This window comes from Archocentrus centrarchus, chromosome 19 (genome assembly GCF_007364275.1).
Source record: "Archocentrus centrarchus isolate MPI-CPG fArcCen1 chromosome 19, fArcCen1, whole genome shotgun sequence".
Classification (NCBI taxonomy): Eukaryota; Metazoa; Chordata; class Actinopteri; order Cichliformes; family Cichlidae; genus Archocentrus; species Archocentrus centrarchus.
In genome coordinates this window covers 15536524-15560597 of record NC_044364.1, presented here as the reverse complement: position 1 = coordinate 15560597, position 24074 = coordinate 15536524, and the positions used below count along the sequence as shown (strand labels likewise).

Below are 24074 nucleotides of genomic sequence, written 5' to 3'. Positions count from 1 at the left end.
TAGTTAAATGTTCCTATAACCATAGTCCTATGTGATCCACCCTCTCTACCCACCTCCTTATATTTCCTTTGTTCTAATGAAGGCCAGGTTCTTTGGGGCATCCTGTACTCTGTAAGAGCAATAGCTGAAACTCCTATTTAGTGTCCCAACAATAGCAGAAGAGGCAGCCAGCAGTACGTTTTTGTTTTTAGTGTGAGTATTTGTATTTGTTTCTTGTACAGGTGAACATTTAGCATTCAGTGCAGTTCAAATAAAAAAAATAAAAAAAAAAAAAAAAAGGAAAAATTAAAAAAAAAAAAAAAGATATGATTCTGAGAACCAGCTGTCTGTACTGACCTCTTCATTTTGATGTGAAACAAATGTGCACATGTACACTCAATGGTCACTTCATTAGGTACACCCATTCAACTGTTAAGTCAAATATTTAAATCAGCCAACCACATGGCAAGAACCCAACACATTTCGGCATGTGGCTACATTTTGGGCCCCCAGTACCAATTTAGCACTGTTTTAAAACATCAGTTTACCCCATGTTAACACTGACCATGTCCTTTATGACCATAGTGTACCCATCTTCTGATGACTGCTTTCAGCAGGATGCTATAATCACTAAAGTCAGATCATCTCAAACTGTTAACTTAACATGACAATGTACTGTACTCAAGTGGTCTCCAGTCACCAGATCTCAATCCAGCAGAGCACCTTTGGGATTGTGGTGGAACAGATCTGCACCATGGATGCACAGCAACTGTGTAATACCATCATGTCAATGTGGACCAAAATCTTTTTGAGGAATGTTTCTAGCACCTTGTTGAATCGGTGCAACAAAGATTTGAAAAGGTAGTTCTGAAGGTAAAATGGAGTCCATTCGGTACTTGCAAAGCGTACTTTATGAAGTGACCAGCAAGTGTATATTTCATAATTCTGAAGGGGGGGGGGGGGGGGGGGGGGGGGGGGGGGGGGGGGGGGGGGGGGGGGGGGGGGGGGGGGGGGCACAACACTGAAGGAGAATGAAATGCAATGCAATATTGAGGCTGCAAGAATTCATCTTATTGAATAAGTGTTTAAAAAAAAAAAAAAAACTTTCATTACTGATGCTATAGCACATTACATTAGATACAGTGAAGTAATTCTGTAAGTTTTAAAACAAAATGCTGAGAGGGTAAAATAACAGACTGTATATAAAAGATGAACAGCTTTCAAGTCAAAAAATAAAATTTAAGTGCGCCTTTACTTCCAATTCCCACCAGGGGGCAAATCATCAGCTGCAAAAGGAAGTCTACAGGTCACTGTCAATATTAAAGTCTTATTTGGGAAATCAGACTTTAATAATTGGTTTAAAGTTTAATTCATTACAGTGTAGTGTTCACTTTGTAAATTATGGTCCCTGTTTAAAAGAAGAAATAGGCAGGGGGAAACCATGGGGCACATCTTGTGATTGGCAGAGTCCTATGAGTGTGTAGTGTACTTTTAGCCCCACTCTCATTAAGCACCAAGATGGACAAGGTGAAAACATTCAGCCTAAGGCTTCACAGCATAACTTTACTACCCAATGGGTGAAGGCTCCGGGGGCTACATCTGTCTTTTATATACAGTCTATAACATATACTTTCAAACCTAGCTGTTATCCTGGCTATATTTAGATGCTGTGCATTCACAATGTGATTATTATTGGCTGTGTTCTTGTGTGAGACCAAACAGCATTCCCATCCACCATCACCCAGTGAGTTCAACTATAACAGGAAGGAAAAGCAATCGTGTGTATGTGTGTGGCATCACCAATTCAAACACAGGAATTGGGGGGGGGGGGTTAATAAACAATGCAAGTAAGTAAGTAGATGCAAGTGAGTCAAATTTAATATTAATGCTGTCCAATGAAAGAGGCAGGTTTTCCCCCACCAGCATCACCACCACCCACTCAAAAACTATATCACACATAAAAATGTCAGTAAGCCTGTATGTCATTTCCCCCCTCCCCCTCACAGAATGTAGCTGTTATCTGTGCAAAATAAAATACTTCAATACTTCAACTGAAAGGATCAAAAAACCCAAACAAAAACATAAAACGGGGCTCAACAAAGGGCATAGCCTCCGCATGCTAACTCTCCTAAACAAATAAATAAATCCAACAGCAAATGGGGCTTTGCAGAGGGGATCAGCAATCAGGAAAACAAGTGCTCTGTAAACCTTAAACATAAACACACACAAACGGATTATCATCCTCTCAGTTTGAAGCAGAAATTTCTGTCAGGCAATCCTGTATGAATGAACTTTGCCATCTAGTGCAGCTTCAATACAGTATACTTTCCTATATAAGCTAGTACTTCTCTCAAGTTGAGATAGTTACCTTGATAAGAAACAGGGAGGAGGAGTATGAGTACGGGGAGCCAAACAAAGTGGATTTGATGTGCTTTCATGGGAGCGCTAATCAGGATTCTGTTTGATGGTGCTGGTCTCTTCTCTACCACAGAGCTCACAGAACACATGCATTATTACAAGTTCAAGATTTACATTGTGGAGAAAAGAAAGGAGGGGAAAAAAAAAAAAGTAGATAGTAAGGTCATCTCTCCCAGACCCGATGTCCATTCTAAAGATTTAAGAGCTCTTTTCTGTCTTCTCTACTTCCCCCTCACTCACTCATCTTCATCATCCTCTTCCTCGCCGTCGGAGAGAGAGGCACAGGGTGGATCTGGCGGTATCTGTCCAACCACTTCTCCACCATCTGGGTGACCAAGGGGTGGTTGCGGCGGCGAGAGCTCTTCTGCATGGCAACCAGCATGCCTCCTTCTGTCACGCAGCAGTCCAGCCACTCCCTCAGCAGCTTCTCCTGCTGCTCCTCGTTACCCATCTAAGTCACAGACAAAAGCGTCATTACTGGAGGCTCAGAAATGTACTTTCCCCTCACAATAGCACACTAAAAGCTCTGTGGGGTCCTTAAACTAGACGCTGCAGTTAAAGTTCATTGTTTTTAAATCCCCAAATTTTCAATGAAAAGAACCATTTTTAGTATCCATCAACTTTCTTAACCTCTTGCCTAGTGCAGGGTCACAGGAGGCCACCCCTTGTAGCAGTACACTGGTTGAAAATTATTTTACTACTCAATGTCTCAATTACAAGTGTGTTTTTCCTGCATGAAGACTAGTTTCATTATCTCTAGCATCCTCCTCTCACACCAACCCTCTGCATGTCCTCCTTCACTACAGATCACTTTGGCCAGTGGAATTTACATAGCTCAGAAATATTAATGAGAAGAAATACTAATGCTTTCCTTTTAGCACACAAGTTGAAATAGTTAAAATATACAATTTCAAATACGCTTTTTTCAAAAGGATTTTAAGCAAATTTAAAAACAAACAAACAGAAAAAAAAAAAAAGATGTGCACTTATATGTCACGATAACAGCTCCTACCTCTTGTGCAGACAGGAAGTGAATGTGCAGCAGCTTCCTCTCGCTGTCCACCAATGGCAGGAAAGTGACAGTGACATCGTCGTCAGTATTGAGGTTGGCGCCCGCACCACGATTGTCATATCCATCATTCTCCATGGCCACCAGGGCCGAGAAGTGACCCCGCGTGTAGCCCAGGGCGATGGGGCTCTTCCAGCAGAAGCTCTGCTCCCATAACAGAGGCAGGTACACACCTGAAGACACACAAACTAGTCAAAAGGTGCTGCATGCCACAGCATTCAAGGCAGTAATGAGGAACAGGCTCGGCAGCCGTTCTCTCAAATTACAGTGTGTGTAAATGTCAGCTGGGGCTGAGCACCATTTCAGATGTGACCTGACGCTAGCAGCGGCTGCTTTTTAGCTGACTGAAAACAACCAGCTCTTTGTGCACAGAGAGCAGCTCTGGGGTGCGGTGCAGCTTGGTGCTCTGCTTTTTCAGAAGTGCACCCACCCTCACCCCTCTGGCTTCTGCCAGGCCAGCTTCCAGCTCCAAATGCACACCAGCAATCACTAAACACTTAGCGTGCGATGTAGACAAAAGCTATGGTTTCAGTCTACACACATAATTACTATAATTAAGGTAGGTTATAATCAGGCTGCACCCTAAATGGAATAGATCCACCTGAAGCATCAGAGACTATTTTATTTATTCAAATTATCATTACAACACACCGAATGAGGTCAAGATATTCTGGCAGCTATGCACTCCAGCTGTGCTCACTCTGCATTTCATACACAATAGCCTGTCTGTATGAGTAATTCTAATGGCCTCATTTCATGTGGTGTTGTTGCAGGTGTTTTGAAGCTGGCGCACGTCATGATAAAGAGTGTAAGAAGTAAACAGTGAAAGACGCTTAACAGGGTCAGTTCATCATAAATTACTCTAAATTTAAAGAAGGTTCTTTCTGCCTAAATTATAAATGTGGTCAAAGGGATTTCTCAGCAAGCAGGCAGTGCTAAGAAAAAAAAAAAAAAAAAAATAAGACAGTTTAAAGTAGGTCCAATGAAAACAGAGCCCATTAAAGCCTGCAAACTCAAATTAACCCCCCAGAAAATACTGTTTTTATTTGGGTGAAGTTCATAAATATTCGCAAAGCTGTAATATAAATGACTATTACACCCTCTAAGGTGCATTGATGATGGCCCAAAGCTGAAACATGTTCATCGTGCCCATCAATAAATATATATTTTTCAAAAAAAAAAAAAAAAAAAAAAGAAAAAAAAAAAAAAAGCAGCAAATGTATTTGAGTGTAATGAGTTTGTTTGTTTCCATATTTTGTCAAGATCAGGCACCTCTACAGACACACTGCTTTGTATTACAACACTACGTGATGCCTCACCTGAAAACGAGGTTAGCCTAACGTTTCTCCACGGAAAATTTGTAGTATTTCACTCCGTAGACTATGATGGGGTCTTCGAAGAATATGTGCAAAGAACGAAAATGTGGGTCTGCTCCAGGCTGGACCCGGGGCTCTAAGAAGAGAGGCACACACACAAAACATATAGTAGTAGCACTAATATATCATCTTCTCCCAACGTACATTTAAGATTGGGATGACTGAAAGAGTAGAAAGCTCAAATAGACTAGCATGTAATCATATTGCAAAGAGAAGAGTGTCCTACGGCACAAACTATCAATGCTGCAGTTCTGAGTATGAATCACACTATTCTCCTCCATTAGTCAGATAACATAAGTGCTTTAAAATATTTCTACAGCTACAATGAAATATCCCATAAAAGGGGGTTTCAAAGTTTCAGATAGGGAATTTAAAAAGGTCCATTTTAGCTTTCACATTCTCATCTGTTGCCATCAAAGTCTGAGATGAGGTCATCATTACTTGGTAGCTTTTACTGGGTTTGTTTTTGCTGCTGGTAGAGTAGCTCTAAGCTAAACGCCTGTAATCCCAAGGTCACATGTTGGAGAGAGAGTGCTGCTGCAGCAGGCGTGCCAGTAGATCAGCTGTCTACAAACTTCATCTTAGGGGATCAGCAGTAATTGCTTATGTCCGTCTGTCATCACACACGACCCATGACAGCGCTACCCTTCAAACTGCCTTCCCATTTAGATCAATGAAATCCTTCACTTGGTTTGTCAACAAGGAAAAATCTGTAGAGTTAAAACTTAATGCACATATTTAGAGGACAAAATGAGGATTAACGTTTTACACACACACACACACCACCTGGTCAAGGTCACCACAGAGCCAGAAAGCTGACAACAGCAAAATCGATAGCTACTCTGAAATAGGTTTTAGACTGCTGGTGGTGCTGTGAAGTTGGCAAGCACATTAATCTACTTGCGAGGCAGTGTCAGCCTGTTGAATTATATAACCGCATACCCATACTGACGAGAAACGGATCGCCTGTTTGAGGCGGTAGAGTGTGTGCGCTGTGCGTGTAACATGACTACCTGGTGTAAAAGACCAGTTGGAAGAAGATCCTGAGCAGACTGATTCTGATCATATCATGGCAATAAATTAAGCAGATCAGCTTTTAGAGTTGAGTGTGTGCCAAATCATTTCAGCGCAAATGTACTTTGATAAACTGACACCAACATTTGAGGATAAATGGGTGCAATATTTGTAGTTTTTGTAATTTTTTTAATGCCAGTTCAATTTTGCATGTTTGAGTTAAGTCCAAAAAAAAAAAAACACATTCATGAGAAACTCACTCATTCCTTTTGTAGACCAACACATCATACTGTACCACTGTCTTTAAACTAATAGGCAACTGAATTGGAGGTAGGAAGTAAACAGAAAGAACCTCATAATTACCTGGCTGGCCAAAGACAGGATGAAGGCCCAGTCTTCCTGCCACTGCTCCTCTCTGAGGGAGAAATGTAAACCAAAGCTCTGTGAGTACCACGACTCCCACTCCTTCCAGCGTGTGTAAAACCTGTAAAAAGACAAAAAGAATTAGACTATTTTCAAAGCTCACTGAATCACACTGTTTATATAGAATGGGTTACTTTATCTATCTACAAAAAAAAAAAAAAAAAAAAAAAAAAAACAACCAGAAATTTCTATCACAAAACTAATGCTGGTCTTTATTATACACGAAAACAGATTGCGCATTAAAAGAAGAACTTCTCTTTAACCTCCATCCATTAATCCATGCATTCACTTTCTTCTGCTAATCCAGGGCATGGTCAGGTTGCTCACTCATGGACAAGACCTTGAGATACTTAAACTCCTCCATGGGGCAGCAACTCATCCCTGACCCGGCATGGGTACTTCACCCTTTTTTGGCTGAGGACCACAGCCTCAGACTTGCTAATTCTCATACCCGCTGCTTCACACTTGTCTGCAAACCGCTCCAGTGTGAGCTGGAAGCTACCACCTGATGCAGCCAACAGGACCACATCATCCACAAAAGCAGAGATGAGATTCTGTGCCCACCAAGGCTAAAGCCTTCCACCATTTGGCTATGCCAAGAAATTCTGTCTGTAAAAATTACACAATTGGTGACAAAAGGGCAGCCCTGGGACAGTCAACACCCACAGTAACAGGCCACAGCACCCCACTTGATACATCAAAGGATGGGGTCAAATGCCCTCTCCAAACCCACAAAACATATGTAGACTAGATGGGCAAACTCCCACGCACACCAATAGTTGGAGCACACCCTCCAAGGCGGACTCCATCTTGGAGATGGGAACCACCACCCAAGTCTGCCAATCCAGTGGCACCACCCCAGATCTTCACATGCAATTGCAGAGGCATGTCAACCAAGACAGCCCTACAACACCCAGAGCCTTCAAGAATCCACCTCAGGAGCCCTGGCACCAAGGAGTTGTTTAACTACTTCAGTGACCTCACCCCCAGTGATGAGCGAGTCATCCCCCATGTCCCCAGACTTTGCTTCCTCTACAGAAGGCATGCGAGTAGGATTAAAGAGGTCCTTGAAGTATTCCTTCACCATCCGAATATATCCTCGGTTGAAGTCACCCACACTATACACCGTGCAAGTAGAGCACTGCTTTCCGCTCCAGAGTCGCCTGACAGTTTGCCAGAATGTCTTCGAGGTAGTCTGAAAGTCTTTTTTCCATGGCCTCACCAAACTCCTCCCTCCCCATTTTTGCTTCAGCCACTGCCCGAACCGCATTTCATTTGGCCTGGTACCCATCAGCTGCTCCCAAAATCCCACTGGCTAACCAAGCCCAACAGGACTTCTTCAGCTTGATGGCTCCCTTCACCGCTGATGTCCATAATCTGGTTTGGGAATTACCACCACAACAGGCACAACCCACCTTGTAGCCGCAGCTCTGTGCAGCAGCCTCAACAATGGAGGTCTGGAACATGGTCCACTAGGACTCAATGTGGGAGTTGAAGACCTCGAGAACTGGGGTGTCTGCCAGGCATTCCCAGCACACCCTCATTGTACGTTTAAGTGCCCAGGTCTGTCCAGCATTCTCCCCTCCCACCTGATCCAGCTCACCACCAGGTGGTGATCAGTTGACAGCTCAGTTCCTCTTTTCACCTGAGTATCCAGAACACAGGCCACATGATATGATTGCAAAAAAATCAATCAACCTTTATCCTAAGGTGTCCTGGTACCACGTGCACTTATGGACATATGTCCATCCTTATGTTTGTACATGGTATTCGTTACAGACAAACTGTGGTTTGCACATAAGACCAATAACAAAATACCACTTGGGTTCAGGTAGGCCGTTCCTCCCAGTCATGCCCCTCCGGGTCTCACTGTCCCTCATGAACGTTGAACCATATGGAGCACCCTCGAGCACCCCACCCAAGCGACTGTCATTCAGTGCGTAAGCGCAAATGGTCAGGACACATTCCCAACCCCACGGGCACAGGGAAGCAGCTCTCTCATCCACCAGTAAAAACCTCAATGTGCAGACACCAAGATGAGGGGATACCCACCCCAGCCTGCTGCTTCTCACAAAGGGCGAGTCCCACCCCTGTCCAGGAGACTGGTTCCAGAGCCCAGGCAGTGCGTTGAGGTGAGCCCAACTATATTTAGCAGGCATCTCTCAACCTCACGCACAAACTCAAGCTCGTTCCCCATTAGAGAGGTGATATTCCATGTCCTAATAGCCAGCCTTGATAGCTGGGGATCAGCCCACCAGGGCTTCCACCCTTGGTTGCTCAACACACATTGTACCTGACCCCTACAACATTTACTGTGAGTGGTGGGCCTACAGGGCGGCGGCTGTGAACCACTCCAGTGCGAGCTGGAGGCCATCACGTGATGAAACCAACAGGATGCCTTTGCAGCCCAAAAAGGAGACATGGGCTTCTTTAACCTTTTAATTAATTTACCAAGCCTACTGTAGAGGTCTGTAGATGTGCCCCCAAAAAGAACTGTTTTTTTTTTTTTTTTTTTAATAAATACAACAGCTTTAACATTTGGATTCACAGTCAATTTTATCCTAAGAATATAAGGGAAAACCTTAGCCTAGAATGTAATCCTATTGTTACAAATAAACAAATGTATTGTTTTCATATTTTGTCAAGATCAGGCACCCTCTACAAGTACACAGATTTGTATTACATCTACATGATGCCTCACCTTGAAAACGAGTGTAGCTTTCCAAATGTAATCCTATTACAAATATTACTAACATCTGTCAAAGTAAATGGCAGAGAGGATGAAGCACTGGCTTAAACTACAGAATTTATCAGGTAATTAAAATATTCTTACACATTCAGCTTAATTGAAATGAACCACCTTTTAAAGACCAGTGTTTCAATGTCTCTAGTCTTGTTCGGGCCTTTATTTCCTTAAAGTCCAAGTCCGCTCTCACTTTGCTTTTATGCAGATGACCCAAGGCCATTTTTGAATATGCAACATGAACTGAGAGCACCCTGTGGAAATTTTCATGTATCAAATGTCAGACTACAGGAACTGTGCATCTCACCAGTGGGAGCAGTCGTGCAGGCTGTCGTGGAGAGCCTTGCGGAGGACAGAGTCCTTGTCATAGATGCCCCAGGTGGCCTGCAGAACAGAGTCCAACAGACAGTCTCCGGCTGTGCGGTTCCACAAGGCATAGAGGCGACTGTCCAGTCTTGTCCCCAGCTCCAGAGACCAGTTGATAACAGGAGATTCCTCTTCCAATTCTATATATACACACAGAAAATGTGTGAGTTGATGACTCTAATAGGACAATTATTAATTAAGTCATGTTCAAGTTCCACATTGCTGCAGTAATAACAGAAGAGGAACTTATTTTACACTGGCTGCATTAATTTCTCTGTTTATAAATCAATGGTTTTATGAAAAGAATCAACAAATATATATTAAAAAAAAAGCCAACCAGAGGGAGAGTTTTCTTTCCAAAACTCAGCATGGGATTGTACAGATGCTGTGCTAAGTGTTTTAGAAGTGAAAGTGCTGTAGCTCTTATTCATATAAGACAAACTGCAAGTTGCAAAACCTGCTTTTTCTGCATTTTTCTCAATCATAAAATACTATTAAACACTCCTGAATAGTCCCTCATATTCTGTGCAAAAATTCAGACAGCTGATCCAGTAGCCCAGTTTTAAGGTGGCATAAATGGATCAAAATCCTCCATGAGTGAACACACAAACACAGCTGTAGTGGGAGAGTGTCATTAGATAAGTATGGGGAGGGAAACTAGTGAGCTCATTAACCTAATAAAAGAGAACAGAAGATGAAGCAGGAGGTGGTGAGTGACTGAACAAAGGTAGAGAAGATGTGGCTTTATACCAAAGTCCCTTCCACGGTATTGCTAGGACATGAATCACTGTACACAAAATGACTGAAAAACATGTTTAGTGAACAGATTGGGGAAATATGACACCAAATGTATAAACGAATGAAATCTGGAGTACCTTTTTGCACATCTCGATCTAACACCTCATCAAACAACTTCTCCTGGACAGCAGGCGGGCAGGTCCTCTATATCTGCAGAGCAAACATGCAAAGATAATGTTTTCATTCTCATTATAACCTGACGGTACACGGGGCCAAGGGCAACATAAATGCTCTCAGTAATGACACACAGAGGGGATGTTCTCACTGGATGGCATTTTGTCAATGGCAACTGTAAATACAAGCTCTGTGTATTGAACTGTGCACACACACAAGCCAGACACTGGTGGCTATTCTCTGGTTCAATAGTGAATGACACTGGCTTGTCTGAAAGCAAGAGAGAGAAACAGACAGAGACAGAGTGCCTTGCAGCTGGCCTCAGGCCAAATTCACTCTGTAGTGAAATACTTGGCATTAGACACACAGAAAAATTCAAATTTATATGCAAGGCTGCATAATCTTTGCTCCCAGGGGCAGCAGAAGGACTGGATCAGAATAGTGGGTGTTCTTAAAAGCAAGTGCATGTCATTCAGTGAAGACATAATGCCACAGGGATGAGCTGATGTTTCTCTGAGCAATGCTGTGCAACGAGGCAGGGTACATTTAAGTTCAAACACTGACAATGTAGAGGAAAAAATCTACAAATTAAAATCCATGAATAGAATCCCAAAGAGCACAAAAATAATTATTTTCCCATTGTTTGCTTGCAGAGTAAATGGAGCTAGCAATATTCACTGTCAGTCAAGACAAATATTAAGACTGGACTGTTGGGGTGAGAGTTTAATCTGAGGTGTTTATTGAGGCTACAAGCACAGGCAAAACTGATGAATGTGATTAACAGGAGAGGTTAGATTATACACATACACACAAATTAAATAAATAAAGCGGTTTATAATCATTCGTGTCATGATTACCTGCAGGTATAGAGTGAAGGTTGACCAGGTCAGTGAGGAAGTAAAGTAAACAGGTGACGTCTCCTTTTCGTGACGTAGGGAGGATGCAATCTCCCTGCGGATCTGCTCCGTGAGCTCAGGACACACCATGGAGGGGATACACTTAGCTGCCTGCTGGCTCACCTAACAGACACACAGGTGATTTTTTCATTAACAACAAAATTAAAAGCCTAAATTGTTTGGTTTTGTGTATTTATTTAATGCACCTATTTAGGTGAACTTATGGAATAATCACTTAAAATTTTGCTCTTGAATTTGTGATTTTTGGACTATATAACCAAAACTAAGCTAAGACTGTTCAGGCGCAAAATCAAATGCACTGTCCCTAAGATTTGTTATGCTAAATGCTTGCCCTCCCAAAATTAAAATTCAAGATTGAAAGCCACACACACACACACACACACACACACACCACACACACACACACACACACACACTTTAGTAGCACACCAGATGTTGTCCATCAGCCGCAGTATGCCAGGAAGGTTAGCCTCAAAAGCTGGCAGGCACAGTGCAACTCTATTAAACTGACGCACTGTATTCACCCACACTGCACACTGAGACTGAATGTGCTGCAATCCTGTGCACTCATTTCCTCGGTCTTGATGTTTGTTTCAATTGTAGGTCAGCTGATTGCTGACCAAACATGTAAGTGAGTACAAAGGAAATCTAGCTGGATGTATTATTTTGGTAAATAAGGTATGCAATAGGAGGAAAGTTATTGAGACAAGATCCATGATATGAACTCCAACAGTTTTCAAGACACGGTGGAATCATGCAGTCAAGAGGAGCTGTTGGTGTAACTTACTCACCCAAACATTTATCATACTGAGGATGAAACTCTGCCACGCACCATAAAGACCTTCCTTTCGTCCTTGCTTCCTGTGCCTTCCCTAATCACTGTTTGCTCTCCAAACCACATCAGCTCTGAACTATCATGCCCACAGGAAACAGTGACAGAACAGCAGCAATGCTAATCCCCACCTAATCTAAAAAGTGCATTTCTGCTGTAATTATAGGCATTACAAGCATCTATTTTCCATTATATAGTCTGCTTGGTAAGGAACAATTATAGGCTGGGCTAACAAAGAGAAACACAAAAAGGTACTAAAAATGACCAATTTCTGTAACCTAAAAAGGAACTGCAAATATTAGAATTTTTATAATCTTTTTATAGAACAATTCTTCTTAGAGGGAAATTTAAATTCTGACTAATGGAATTACTGCAGCCTATTTTGAATTATATGTAGAAACTTAATAGATAAATTTATGGTCATTTCTGCCTCAAAGCATGCTTACCTCTGTTAGCAGAATGGTGAGCATGTCCTGCCTCTGAAAGCGAATTGCCAGATGGACCAAGGTGAAACCTACATCAAAAGCTGAGGACCGGTTAAGGAGCTGCACCTCATCAGCAGTGAGCTGCCGGGCAATGTCGCCTCCGGATGACTTGTAAGCTTCTACTGCCGCCAGGTCTCCCTCCACAACACCTGCATCAGAGGAAGGAAGGAAAGAAGGAAGCAGGAGGAAGAAGGTTTAGGAAAAAAAAGAAAAATAATGGAAAACAAATGCTTGTAGTGATAAATCAGTGCTTCAATATTACTGACACAGCTGCTTTTCCAGGATTTAATGTCGAGAGGCTACTGAACTTTGATGAAGTGACACATCTCAACACAGTCTGCCATTTACGTCATCACACTCAAGTGTGATGTATTAATCTAGGGAAGACTACATGATAAAACATTATGTAACACAGTGCTTTTAACAGCACTAAAAATATAACCACTGAACACCTCTGTAAACATCATAACCATTCTGCAATGTACTCCAAAGATTCCCCAAAGAAAGTACATGTAGAAAAAAAAAAATGACACTAGAATGCATTTAAAATGGTTTAGATTCATTTTTGGAGCTGCTTCAACACTTCGATCTATGCTCGCAGTAGAAGCAAGACAGACAGCTTGAAATGTTATCTTGAAAGAAATACAGAACTATCAAATCATATATGTGCTAATACAACACATTCTTAGTCATAAGTAGTTATTATTTATACTTTGGAGAAATGTGCAAGACAAATTCACTTGGAGCCAAAAACAGTTAAAAGGAGAGAGATGCTGAGGGCCTTGACGTCAATCAACAGTTCTGATGACCTTTAGACATAGCCACGAGCTAACCCGGGGCAAGAACAGTTATCACACTGTCAGCTCTACATTACAGCTACACTACTCTCTCTGTTCTGCTATGTAGTAGCCTATCAGAGCCCTGTGTCACACAGAGGACAGTCTGTGCAGATTAGCCCCCCCCCCGTTTTGAACCTAGCAGTTTCAACATCTGTTATGAGTGAAATGTGCAACAGCTACGTAGCACACAGAACATTTGAAGCACTGCCCTATCAAACTGATTCCCTACATGAGGATGTTCTCTGAGACAGGGAAGAAGACAGTTGAGTGAATCTGGACTAAAACATTCTAAGAATGACTCTTCTCATTTTACACATGCTGGGTGACATTTTGCAAACACAGATCTATAAATACATGCAGAATGATTTGAGTTGCAATATAGCTGCTGCTATGCAGGAGACCTCAAAGGAACTCAAGAATGTGGTGACCTGTTTTCAGTGAATACAGACACTTTTACCAAATTTGGACTGCATAATAAGCCGTAAACCTGTGTTCTGGTTCTGCTCTTCAAAACCATTACCATTAATAGTGTCAATATCAAGTGTGCTTGAGTGAGGCAGCACACTCAATGCTGGCTGCCTCGCATCAAAATACCCTAATGAAGGGCTTACACCAAAACGAGCAGGTTAAATTAAAAAACATTTCTATTAATTAGTGAGCTTAATGCTTTTTCTTCATTCAATATTTTGTTACCCAAACACATGGTTAGCTGCTGAAATGCTAACATTACATTTTTTAAAAGTGAAGTTCCCAGAAGAGAAAGCCTTGCGGTGCATTGGATCACCAAGGCCTCTGCCTTTGACTGCCAACCAATGCACAAAGCACCAGACACCTACAACTCCTCCGACAGGTGGTGGGCCCACAGAAGGATGCACTCAAATGGCGTGTTTGGGCTAAGTCCAGTTTAGGGCTGCAACGATTCCTTGAGTAACTCGAATAATTAGATTATAAAAAATCCTCAACACAAATTTGTTGCTTCAATGAGTCAGTCAAACTCAGTGCTCAGTTGTCTCCATGTGAGTGGAGCGTTTCACCCACATTAGCAGCATTAAAGTTCTGTCGCTGCGACGGATTTCCGTCATTTGGAAAAACGACCCTTAACACCGAGTGGATCGTCACAGACATGTTTTTCCACGCCTCCATTGCTCTATACACCTGTGTGTGTGTGTGTGTGTGTGTTGTGCTCGCTGTGCTGAGAATTTCCGCTGTTAGCTACCGGAACGGATCACTATCACCACAGTTTGCTAGCGAGCGCCACCATTAACACTAGCAGTCCCTCCCCCGGTCACCCGTTCGGTCGAGGCACTCAAAATATTTTTTATGCTTTAATCCCTTATTAGTGACTAAAAATAGACCTGCAATAGAAACGTATTTAGGAGGACGTGTATGAATACAAAGCATTAGAACATTAAGCTCATGAAGCCCCTAGTTTTTCAATAAAATACTGATAATGCACCAACAGCAGTTTAACATGCAGCCTGCACACACGCGGCAAGTGCAAAGAGGCGGAGCCGTTACCGAGACGGCGAGCTCGGTAAAAGGAAATGGAGCGAAAGGAAATGTTTTTCTAGCATCCAGAGCAGCAGCGCGTTTTCCTGCAGCCACCATTAAAAACCTTACTGGGAAACAGCTGGAGGTCCTTCAACCACCACCTGACCAACAAGTGTCAATGTGTAGAAAGAACTTTGTAGCAGCTCCATCACCGCTGTTTGTTTCACGCAGCGAAAAATCTGCAGTAAATCTACGGAAGTTAAACTATACAGATGAACTGTTATTGACGCAAAAAAAAAAAAAAAAAAAAAAAAAAAAATCGGATTACTCGATTAATTGATGAATAATCAACTTGATTACTAAAATAATCAATCACTGCAGCCCTAGTCTAGTTGGGCTCAAAGGGTGTTTTACAGGGTCTCAAAATGAGCTCCTTCTCTAGGCCTGGGTCCAGGGCAGGGACCCTTTTTCTGGGCGAGGATCCTTAATTCCTTTTTATCATCACAGGAGTCTTTTGAATTTCATTTAATCTGGCCCCTCACCCAGAACCAATTCACTTTGAGAAACCCTACCAGGGGCAAATTGCTCCCCTACAAAATAGCACAAAGGTCATGCAAAACCCCTCTGGCAAAATAAAGTGGTAGTTCATGGGGTTCAAGTATCTCAGGGTCTTGTTCACAAGTGGCAGACTGACAGATGGATTGGTGTAGCATCTGCAGTGATGTGCATGCTGTACCAGTCTTCTGTGGAGAGTTTAGCATCAAGCTGAAGCTGTTCCTTTACTGGTTGATCTACTGTCCTACCCTCCCCTATGCCTGTGAGCTCTGGGTAGCACTGCATTTGAGACACATTGTTAAAAATCCATCAACCCATCAAGAAATTAGGCTATATATTGTTAGGCCCCACAATGGCCCAAATCAGCAAGAAACAATACAAAGATCTTTAGATATGATGGTTTTTAGTTTCATCTCATACAACTAGAATGCCTCAGGACACCGTCGATGAACTAGGATGTCAGAATATTTTGCCTTTCCATGTTTGACAAGGTCAACCACATGACAGCATATCTGATCCCAGTAGTGCATATTTTATGATCACTGCACATGATGCAGTTTGTAAAACACTTCAAGCTAATATTGGTCTGGACTTCAGACATGATCTGGCATGTTTCTCAATCAGCAGCTGCACAGTAACTTATTATCTGACATGATTGCACATCTGGTATAGCATTAATGTGTTGGAACAAGTTAAATTAAAGTTTTTTTTGTTTTGTTTTTTTTTAAGTTACCATCTATGACCATAATTTCTACAAACTGGATGGCTGACATTTTTTGGATCATTGGATAATAATTCAGCTGATCATCAAGATTATTTTAAGCTCTTGAAGGCAAACAAACAAAACTCCGCAACAATGGTTCTTTTCTCCCACTCCGCTCTCATAAACTGAACACAACACTATCAGGAACATCTGAATACAAACATAAAAGTTTTTACAAAGTGGCAAATGCAAAACCAGTTAACAGTTTTTCACTGAAACAAAAGAAGAATAAAACAAAAACAAATCTGTTTCCTTTTCTGGGAAAGCACAATCAATGGGAATCATCTGATTTTGGCTCTGGTACAGAGCTCTGAAAAAGCATTAGGCTTGAACTGTAGAAACACAGTAAAGTGAAGTGAGATCATGTTTTCAGACCTGAGGAAGTGCTTGGCCTCAACTCAGACACTTCCTCCACTGACAAACACTTTGAAAAGCACATGCGGCACAACTAAAGAGTCAGTGACATGGTAGAGTGAAAAAAAGAAAAGGCACTACTGTATTAACAATTAAATTAAAGGCAGTTAATGCCAAGGAAAAAACAGGCAGGGAGGGGGAAAACAAACAAACACACAAAAAAACCCAAAAAAACAGCCAAGTTCAAGCAGTGCAAAGGTCAAAGGGGTGTTGATCATGTGCTGCCTTCATGGGTTTCTTTTTTTCTCCTTTTTTCCCTCCTCTCTTTTTTGTTGACTGTTTTTCATGTCTTGTCAAGGTTATTTTTACCTCTTGGGGGCCTCTGTTGAGCACATATGCGCCACTGTTTACAGGGTCTGTTGACTGTGAGCCAGGAGAGTCTCTGCTCCATGGGCTGCACTCTCACTACGCTGCCCAGACGGCCCATTCATCCCCACCAGCTGGGAAGCACTCACACCCTCTCAGTTTCTCAAAGATGCTCTCAACGCTCCAGCAAAGGCAGATAGGGCCTCAGTGATGAGTTGGATCAAATTTCTACTCGCCCTTTAGATGCATTCATCATCACTTATGCTTTGTTGATGGCAAGTATGTCACTGCAATCAGTAGCATTTACCTGATGGCACCACCCTATGAAATAACGCAGAAAATTCTTCTCTAATATTTGGAGTCTAAACAATGAGTCATGCTGTTATTCATTTATAAAACACCAGTGCTGTGCAACCTTGGCCCTTTGCAGAGTGATGCACCATCTGCACCGTAATAACAGAAAATGTTTTTTCCTTTGGGACAATAACTGTCACCTCTGTCTGGAGTACAATGCTCTGCTGTCGCTTAGCGTGACATTGTTGGCAGAAACAAAACAAACAAAAAAAAAAGTGATGTGAAAAGAGAAGTGTTGTTATAAGCGTATGGATTATTTTTAAACAAAACTGAGAAAGTAGGACATTTTTTAAACATCCAAGTTGTTAATTGATTTTCTATGAATCAACTGATCATCTAACCCTGAACAGCAGAAATTATACATAATGTACAAAAACTTACCAGCACATGCACTAAGAAACAGCCAGTCTGTTTTCTTCATTCGATTTCTAATCTGCTTTAACTTCTTGAAGTCGACCTCTTGCTCCTCTCTGCTCATGGCTCCAGCTGCGAGCGCTATCCTCTGGAAATCCATTGTGACGTGATCTTCCCTCTTGGACATAGAAGGGGATCTCCTTTGCCCATGACCTTCGCTGCAACTGCCCCTCCACCGAGCCCTGTCCTGCTCGTTGATTATGGGTGAGGGCTCAGCAGACTCAGCCAGCTCTATAGCTTCCTGGTTGTTGGGCCTGGGGAGGTCACACACCACACACTTTGTAGTTCTAGGCCAGTTCTGGTAAGTGCAGGCAGTACATGTCCAGTGCTGCTGGTGGGTGTTGAGTCTGTTTCTGTCATTATACTCCTCACAGGTATCCACAGGAGAGTGGAGAGCAGGGCGGCAGCCTGCATTTGAGCCTGATGTCTGGGGGGACTCAGTAGGGCTGCTGGTCCTCGGGCGCTGACAGAGGCACTGTGTGCAACGGATGGCACGTGGCCAGTTCAGATAGGTGCACATCTGGCAGGACCACTTACTGGCAATCTCAGCCATACTTGGTGACCTGACTCTCGGCCTGGCACTGGAGTCAGGACAGATGAGGAGACTGCTGCCACTTTCACTTCTAGAAGGCTCCCACTCCAAACTGGAGTCCAAATCAGGACTGTTTTTGTAAGGTTCCTCTGTGATAATGGGTCCCCTCAACCTTGGTGCACGGCACATGGTACATTTGATTGCAGACGGCCAGTTTTCATAGGTGCAGTAGTCACAGGCCCACTTTATCCTCTGTTCCGTCATTGTGGACTACTTTACTTGGACGAACTGTTGTTAAATTTAAGACATAAAAAAAGCTTTTAGAATAATCTCGAATAAGCAGGTACAATAAGCCATTGTGCTTAGATATAAAAGTTCCGCCCTGCATATGCTCCAGCAGTTTGCGAACCAACTTACATCTGCTCGGGCATCTTCAATGACACACTGACAAGATTACATTTTTGAGTGATTTATACAAATTTTTAGTTATCCGTAACTCTATGCAGAGTGGTTAACAGCCTGGTTTTAACTCACTTGACTGGAGGCATTATTGCATTACCATGCAGTTATGTTTTAGTCTTTAGCTTTAGCTTGCTAGCCAGTGAGCTAACCTTCTAGCATATAAAACGCCAGCTGCCGTCAGATCCAACAGTTAACACAAACGATGGAGTACACAGTCATATAATATGTCACTACTCCATTCATTTGAAGAAAAAAAATGTCACTCTTACCGTTTCGTGACTGCGCTGCGCTGCCGAAAACCACAACAAACCCTTCACCGTTCACTCTCCCCCCTGCCCCTCCACCTCCTCCTCCGGCTCAATCAAACCTTTCCCAATCCGAATGACTTCGACTCCTCTACCCTGTCACATGTTTACCTTAATGGACACGTTAACCTCTCACGGAACAAAGCAAGCCCCGGCAAAGCCTCGGAACTCCTCGAATCATCGTATAAATTCGCGACTTTCCATGGTTTACATTGCCTCCGTGTTGTTTAATGGCGGCGACAGGGAGACAAATGAGTAGCAGAGCCAAAATAAACGCTGGCCTGCCTCCGTCACCAATCATCTGGCTCGAGTCTCGATGTGATTGGACAAAGGGAAAGTACTGTGTTGCTTTCAGAAACGATCGGAATATTCCAAACGTCCTGGGAGGTTTAATTTTTAGGACACAGAAAGAGTTGTTAAACTCGTTGCTCAAATACGCTCACTATTTTGTTGAGTTTTAGGCACAATAGCACTCAAACAAAAACATCCTGATATGAATCATGCTGACATTTGTGACTGAATATCTTAGACATCCCAGTTTTTATTAACGCAAAACGCCTCGTGGCTCGCGATGGTTGCTGGGATAGATTAACTGGATGAAATAGGTACAAGATTTTATATATATATATATATGTGTGTGTGTGTGTGTGTGTGTGTGTGTGTGTGTGTGTGTGTGTTTGCAGCATAGAATGCACGGTGACTTTGTAAACTCTGTAAATGTATTTTTTAAATTATTTTTAATGCATTTTCATACTAACAGAAGATCATAACTATATGGTGATGCAACATTATGAAAAATAGATTAGTAATGAACCAAGCAGCCCCCCCCCCCCTTTTTTTTTTTTTTTTTGGACACGCCTCACTCAAAACGTCATTGAAAACATGGCAGTTTTCTTGAGCCGGTTACACCACGTTTCCGTCCACGTTTCTAACGCGGAGAAAATAGCTAATGACCTTGTCTCTAAATTCAAGTTTAATTTGTTTGCTGCCAGACTGACTGACAAGTCCAGGCAGTTTGCTTTCAGGAAAGGAGCAGCAGTTTTCGTCGTAAATGAGAGACCCAGTAAGAGCAGTGTGGGATTGAATGAAGGGATACTGAGCCTAACTGACCGACATCCCGCTGATTCACTGCGGGCCGACTTGGGGAAGTACAAGCAGGGTAGTAATTCTTTGGGATGTCTTTACGATGTCAGCCCACTTCATGCGGTGGATAGTGTAAACAACGTGTGTTTTGAGGTAGAGGATGTGCAAAGGTCATTCAAGGTTCTTCGCCACCTGGGCTGCAATTTCTTGGTGCCTCCCACCACCGTTGAGGACGTGAATGGTCCTGTCACCTACGCGGTAGTAAAATCAATTGTGGGAAACGTGTGCCACACACTCATTGAGAAGACAAACTATGAGGGAGTCTTTTTGCCCGGGTTTGATGTCAATGAAAAGGACTGGAGCTTGGAAAAAGAGGACATATCTTGTCCTGTCACACATTTTGATCACATAACTTATGCTTGCCCGAGGAAGACAACACACCAGGTCATGGGGTGGTACGAGAAACACTTTGGTTTTCAGAGGTTTTACATTGATAGGTGAGAAACTATCCCAATGGCATTTATTGTCATATCTTTTCTCCAGCATGATGTCAGTAATGTCAAGGCTGTTTGTTCTTCTGAGTAGTAATGAAGACGTGGATGAAGGTTTCGTGATAAACCAGGGGGGCATTGGGCTTCGACTTACTGCCATGGAGTACTGGAAATGCAGCAAAGCGGGCATCACACTTCCTTTTGCAGGCAAAAAGGAACCTGACTGCAAGTTTGTCATTGCAGAATCACTCCCAGAACAAGGTAACAGAAACTTCTAGTTTCTAATTTAAGCCATTATTTATGATCTCATGCATCATTGTTTGCTTTTGCTTATTTCAGGCCGGAACCAGGTTGACACCTTCTTGGAGCAGCACAGGGCCCCGGGGATTCAGCACATTGGGCTGTACACCAAGAACATTGTCTCTACTGCACACACAATGGCTGAAGCTGGTGTACAGTTTTTCTCCCCTCCTCCAGCTTATTACACACAGGTTTGAATTACTTTGAACATACAGTATAATGCGACCCATTTGCCTCAAGAAAGAAAACGATAATCACGTAATTACTGCAAGAAGTGGCCCGTGTTTTATTCATATTATCATATTATAGTTCTGTTTCAATCGCAGAGCTGGGCTGGGCTTTTGAATTTGTCAGTTCTCTATGTAAAATGTACACAGCCAGGGTATTCTCCCTGCAAGGCAGGCTTTCAGAGATGCTTCAGATGTTGTTGAAAGGGTACATTTTTAATCCAAACAATTATATTTCCCCACACTTAACAAAGTAGTTGTGGCTAAAACCTAACTGAACTGTGACTCAAAACTGAAAACAATGTAAAAGAAAAGCGCTCTGAAGGCAAATCTCTCCCACTGGAACACATAATCCAAGTTATTATCACACTTTTCAAGGTTATGCCATCACCAAGCACAAGGAGAACAGTGTCTGCTTTGTACCAGTAAACACAGGCGCAAACACTATAATTACTGACTGAATTAAAAAAAAAGAACAACCAAACAGAAAACTGCACTATAAAAATCTGTAAAAATACTTTAGTTTTCCATATTTTTTTAGGGATGTTTCCCATTTTTTTTAAATAATGCATTGAATTTGACCTTTTATGGAAACTTATGTAAACAAAAACAAAAAAAAGTCAATTTACTGGCAGAAAATTACAGATGATTTTCTGTTTTTTTTGTTTGTTTGTTTGTTTGTTTTTTATAGTACATTTTTGTGTGTGTTGGTCTCTATTTTAGCAATATAGCCTATACCATTTGCATTAGTATATAATAGTTGCAAACTACCCAAGATATTGTCATACACATCCCATGTGTTGTGGCAGGTGGGAAAACAGCAGGAAATAGAGGAAGCAGGTCACAGCCCCCAGATGCTGGCGCAGCATGGCATTCTCCTGGATACGGACCTGCACCAGGTTCCTTTATCACAGACAGCATCCAGCAAAAGGTGAGAGGCACTCAAAATCTGTAATCTCACAGCCCATCAAAGCATGCCTCTCTTCTAAACTGCTTTTATCTTGTCAAATGTGGTGGTGGTGGGGTTTAACCATCTTTCTCTAGATAAGGAAAAACTTTAAGGTTTAGCACCTCTGCACATTTACAAAAAAATAGTTTTAATATAGTCTCTTTAATTTACTATCCAGTACAATTAAAGAAATCTGTTTAACTTGCAATATCAAGTAGAAACTCCTGGGTTTGCATTAATATTGCAGTAATACAGCTGAAAGACGTGCACAATAAATTTTTATTCGTCAGCGAAAAATTAGGGAAATAGGCCAGGAGCTGGAAGCGATCCTACTGTGTTGTTTTCCTTTTCAGATATCTTCTACAGGTGTTCACCAAGCCCATATTTGCTGAGGACACCTTCTTTCTTGAGCTGATTGAGCGAAGAGGGGCGACGGGTTTTGGCGAGGGGAACATCAGGGCGCTGTGGAGATCGGTGCAGACATACATGGAAAATGAGAGGGTGGATCCTCAGGAAGCTCAGGGATCTTCAAAAACTGTGCAAACTGCTTTTAGTTAGCCACTCCAGACATTTCCATCATAGGTTATTTTATTTCCTGTGGGAGCACTCCCTACTGAAAAACATGTTGAATGTTTAAATGATTTCAAATAATGTTGACAAGAGTTAAAACTCAAGTCCCTTGTTGCACTGTTGACCCATTACCAATTATATATGATTTCAATATCTGTTGAAATGGAATGCAATGCTCTGTTCTTGAAACAAAACGCACTTACTGTAGCAGTACAAGAATGTCTTTGTTTTCACTGTCTCAAAGCAAACCAAATTGCTCCAGAGTAACCTCAATAAACTTGACTCACAGTAAACTGTGAAAATCAATTGCTGTCTTCAAAATATTGTGCTCTGTTTTTCTTCTTGTGTGGGCCAAACTTCACAATAAGTGCACTTGAAACATCTTAGACTTTCCTAGATAAACACTGACAGTGCCGAATGTATTTTAGTAATTTTCCAAGGTACTGGGACTTGGGCTTTTTTGGTTGTTTTTTTTTTTTTTTTTGGGCATTTGCACTGCAATTATTTGTTACAGTTAGATTACATTTTGATAATGGCACTCGCAGACTTGCAAAGTTTTTGGACGCAGTGACTTCTTGGATAATGGGGTATATGTATGTAAACACTTCTTCCACAGTTATAAACTCATTAAAGTATGTACAACAAACTCAAGGTGCTAGAAGACTGAAAGGTTGCTAATGCATCGATGATGATAGGGCAATTTTTATGTATAGTGTGCTAAAATGCCGCTCTGTGCATTAAAGAGCCAGTTCTGTACTGTACTTTAACTTAGAACATTTAAGTGCATTTGCTTATTGTAATGCGGGAACATAAATAGCACTTTGGCTTCTTTAAAATTTTACAGTGAGGTATTATTACCTAATTATTACAATTAATACATTAATATTACTTATTCAACCAATGTCAGTGTCCATATGAGAAAAAGAGGGATACTGACCCCTTCATTGACTCATAATGTAGAAATTTATTGTTGTTAACTTTATTATGTAAACATTATGATCATGGAAAATTAAACTAGGCTCTTTGGCCCCCTTTTTTTTTTCTAAATAACCCACCCACACAGTAAATTCAAGAACCATTAGTGGACAAACAGCTGCACCTCTTTCAGAAGCCATGGTGGTTTTAGCAATGTGCATGCTTTGGCAAAAAACTGTGGCTTTAGAACCTCTTAGAAGGGATTTCCAATCCCACTGAGATGTGCCAGTTCAATTAACTTGGCTATAAACATTATGGGTGAGGATTAGTGGGATAGATGAGAAGCAGTGAAGTTTAATGGAGTTCCATGAAAGCCATATGTTCTTTTTATGCCCTGTCTGTAGTTACAGTATGGTGTACTCAGTATACTGAGTCACTGTTTAAAAAAAAAGAAAAAAAAAAAAGAAATAGGAAATCTATGAAATTCATGTACTTCTGCATTTTGACAAATGGTGTCAGTGTTTTTCTTTTAATCCAGCGTTGCCCTCTTGGACAAACTGCATTTTAAAA

The 24074-nt window shown here is 41.8% G+C and overlaps 2 protein-coding genes across 2 annotated transcripts; one reads left to right on the top strand and one right to left on the bottom strand.

Moving 5' to 3' along the window:
- Positions 1-1834: 1834 nt before the first annotated feature.
- zranb1a (zinc finger, RAN-binding domain containing 1a) lies at positions 1835-19275 on the bottom strand. The gene is given in 17 exon segments (XM_030755036.1): positions 1835-2686; positions 2689-2848; positions 3410-3639; position 4566; positions 4786-4823; positions 4826-4856; positions 4858-4875; positions 4877-4918; positions 6220-6340; positions 9330-9528; positions 10264-10321; positions 10323-10336; positions 11158-11232; positions 11235-11319; positions 12496-12683; positions 17638-18490; positions 18934-19275. Coding segments are annotated over 16 exon segments (2142 nt in total). The 5' UTR covers positions 18467-18490; positions 18934-19275; the 3' UTR covers positions 1835-2633.
- Positions 19276-19824: 549 nt separating this feature from the next.
- On the top strand, positions 19825-22987 carry hpdl (4-hydroxyphenylpyruvate dioxygenase-like). Its single transcript, XM_030755501.1, has 5 exons — positions 19825-20549; positions 20638-20804; positions 20883-21034; positions 21880-22001; positions 22373-22987. Exons 1-5 carry the CDS (start codon positions 19852-19854, stop codon positions 22575-22577), a joined length of 1344 nt encoding a protein of 447 aa, XP_030611361.1. The 5' UTR covers positions 19825-19851; the 3' UTR covers positions 22578-22987.
- Positions 22988-24074: the final 1087 nt, after the last annotated feature.

What these genes read in the sequence shown, in the direction of transcription:
- hpdl (XM_030755501.1), top strand. Translation starts at nt 19,852, where the DNA reads ATGGCAGTTTTCTTGAGCCGGTTACACCACGTTTCCGTCCACGTTTCT. An exon ending in CTCCAGCTTATTACACACAG is followed by an intron (nt 21,035 to 21,879) that starts GTTTGAATTACT and finishes GTGTTGTGGCAG; the next exon opens with GTGGGAAAACAGCAGGAAAT. An exon ending in CAGACAGCATCCAGCAAAAG is followed by an intron (nt 22,002 to 22,372) that starts GTGAGAGGCACT and finishes TTTCCTTTTCAG; the next exon opens with ATATCTTCTACAGGTGTTCA.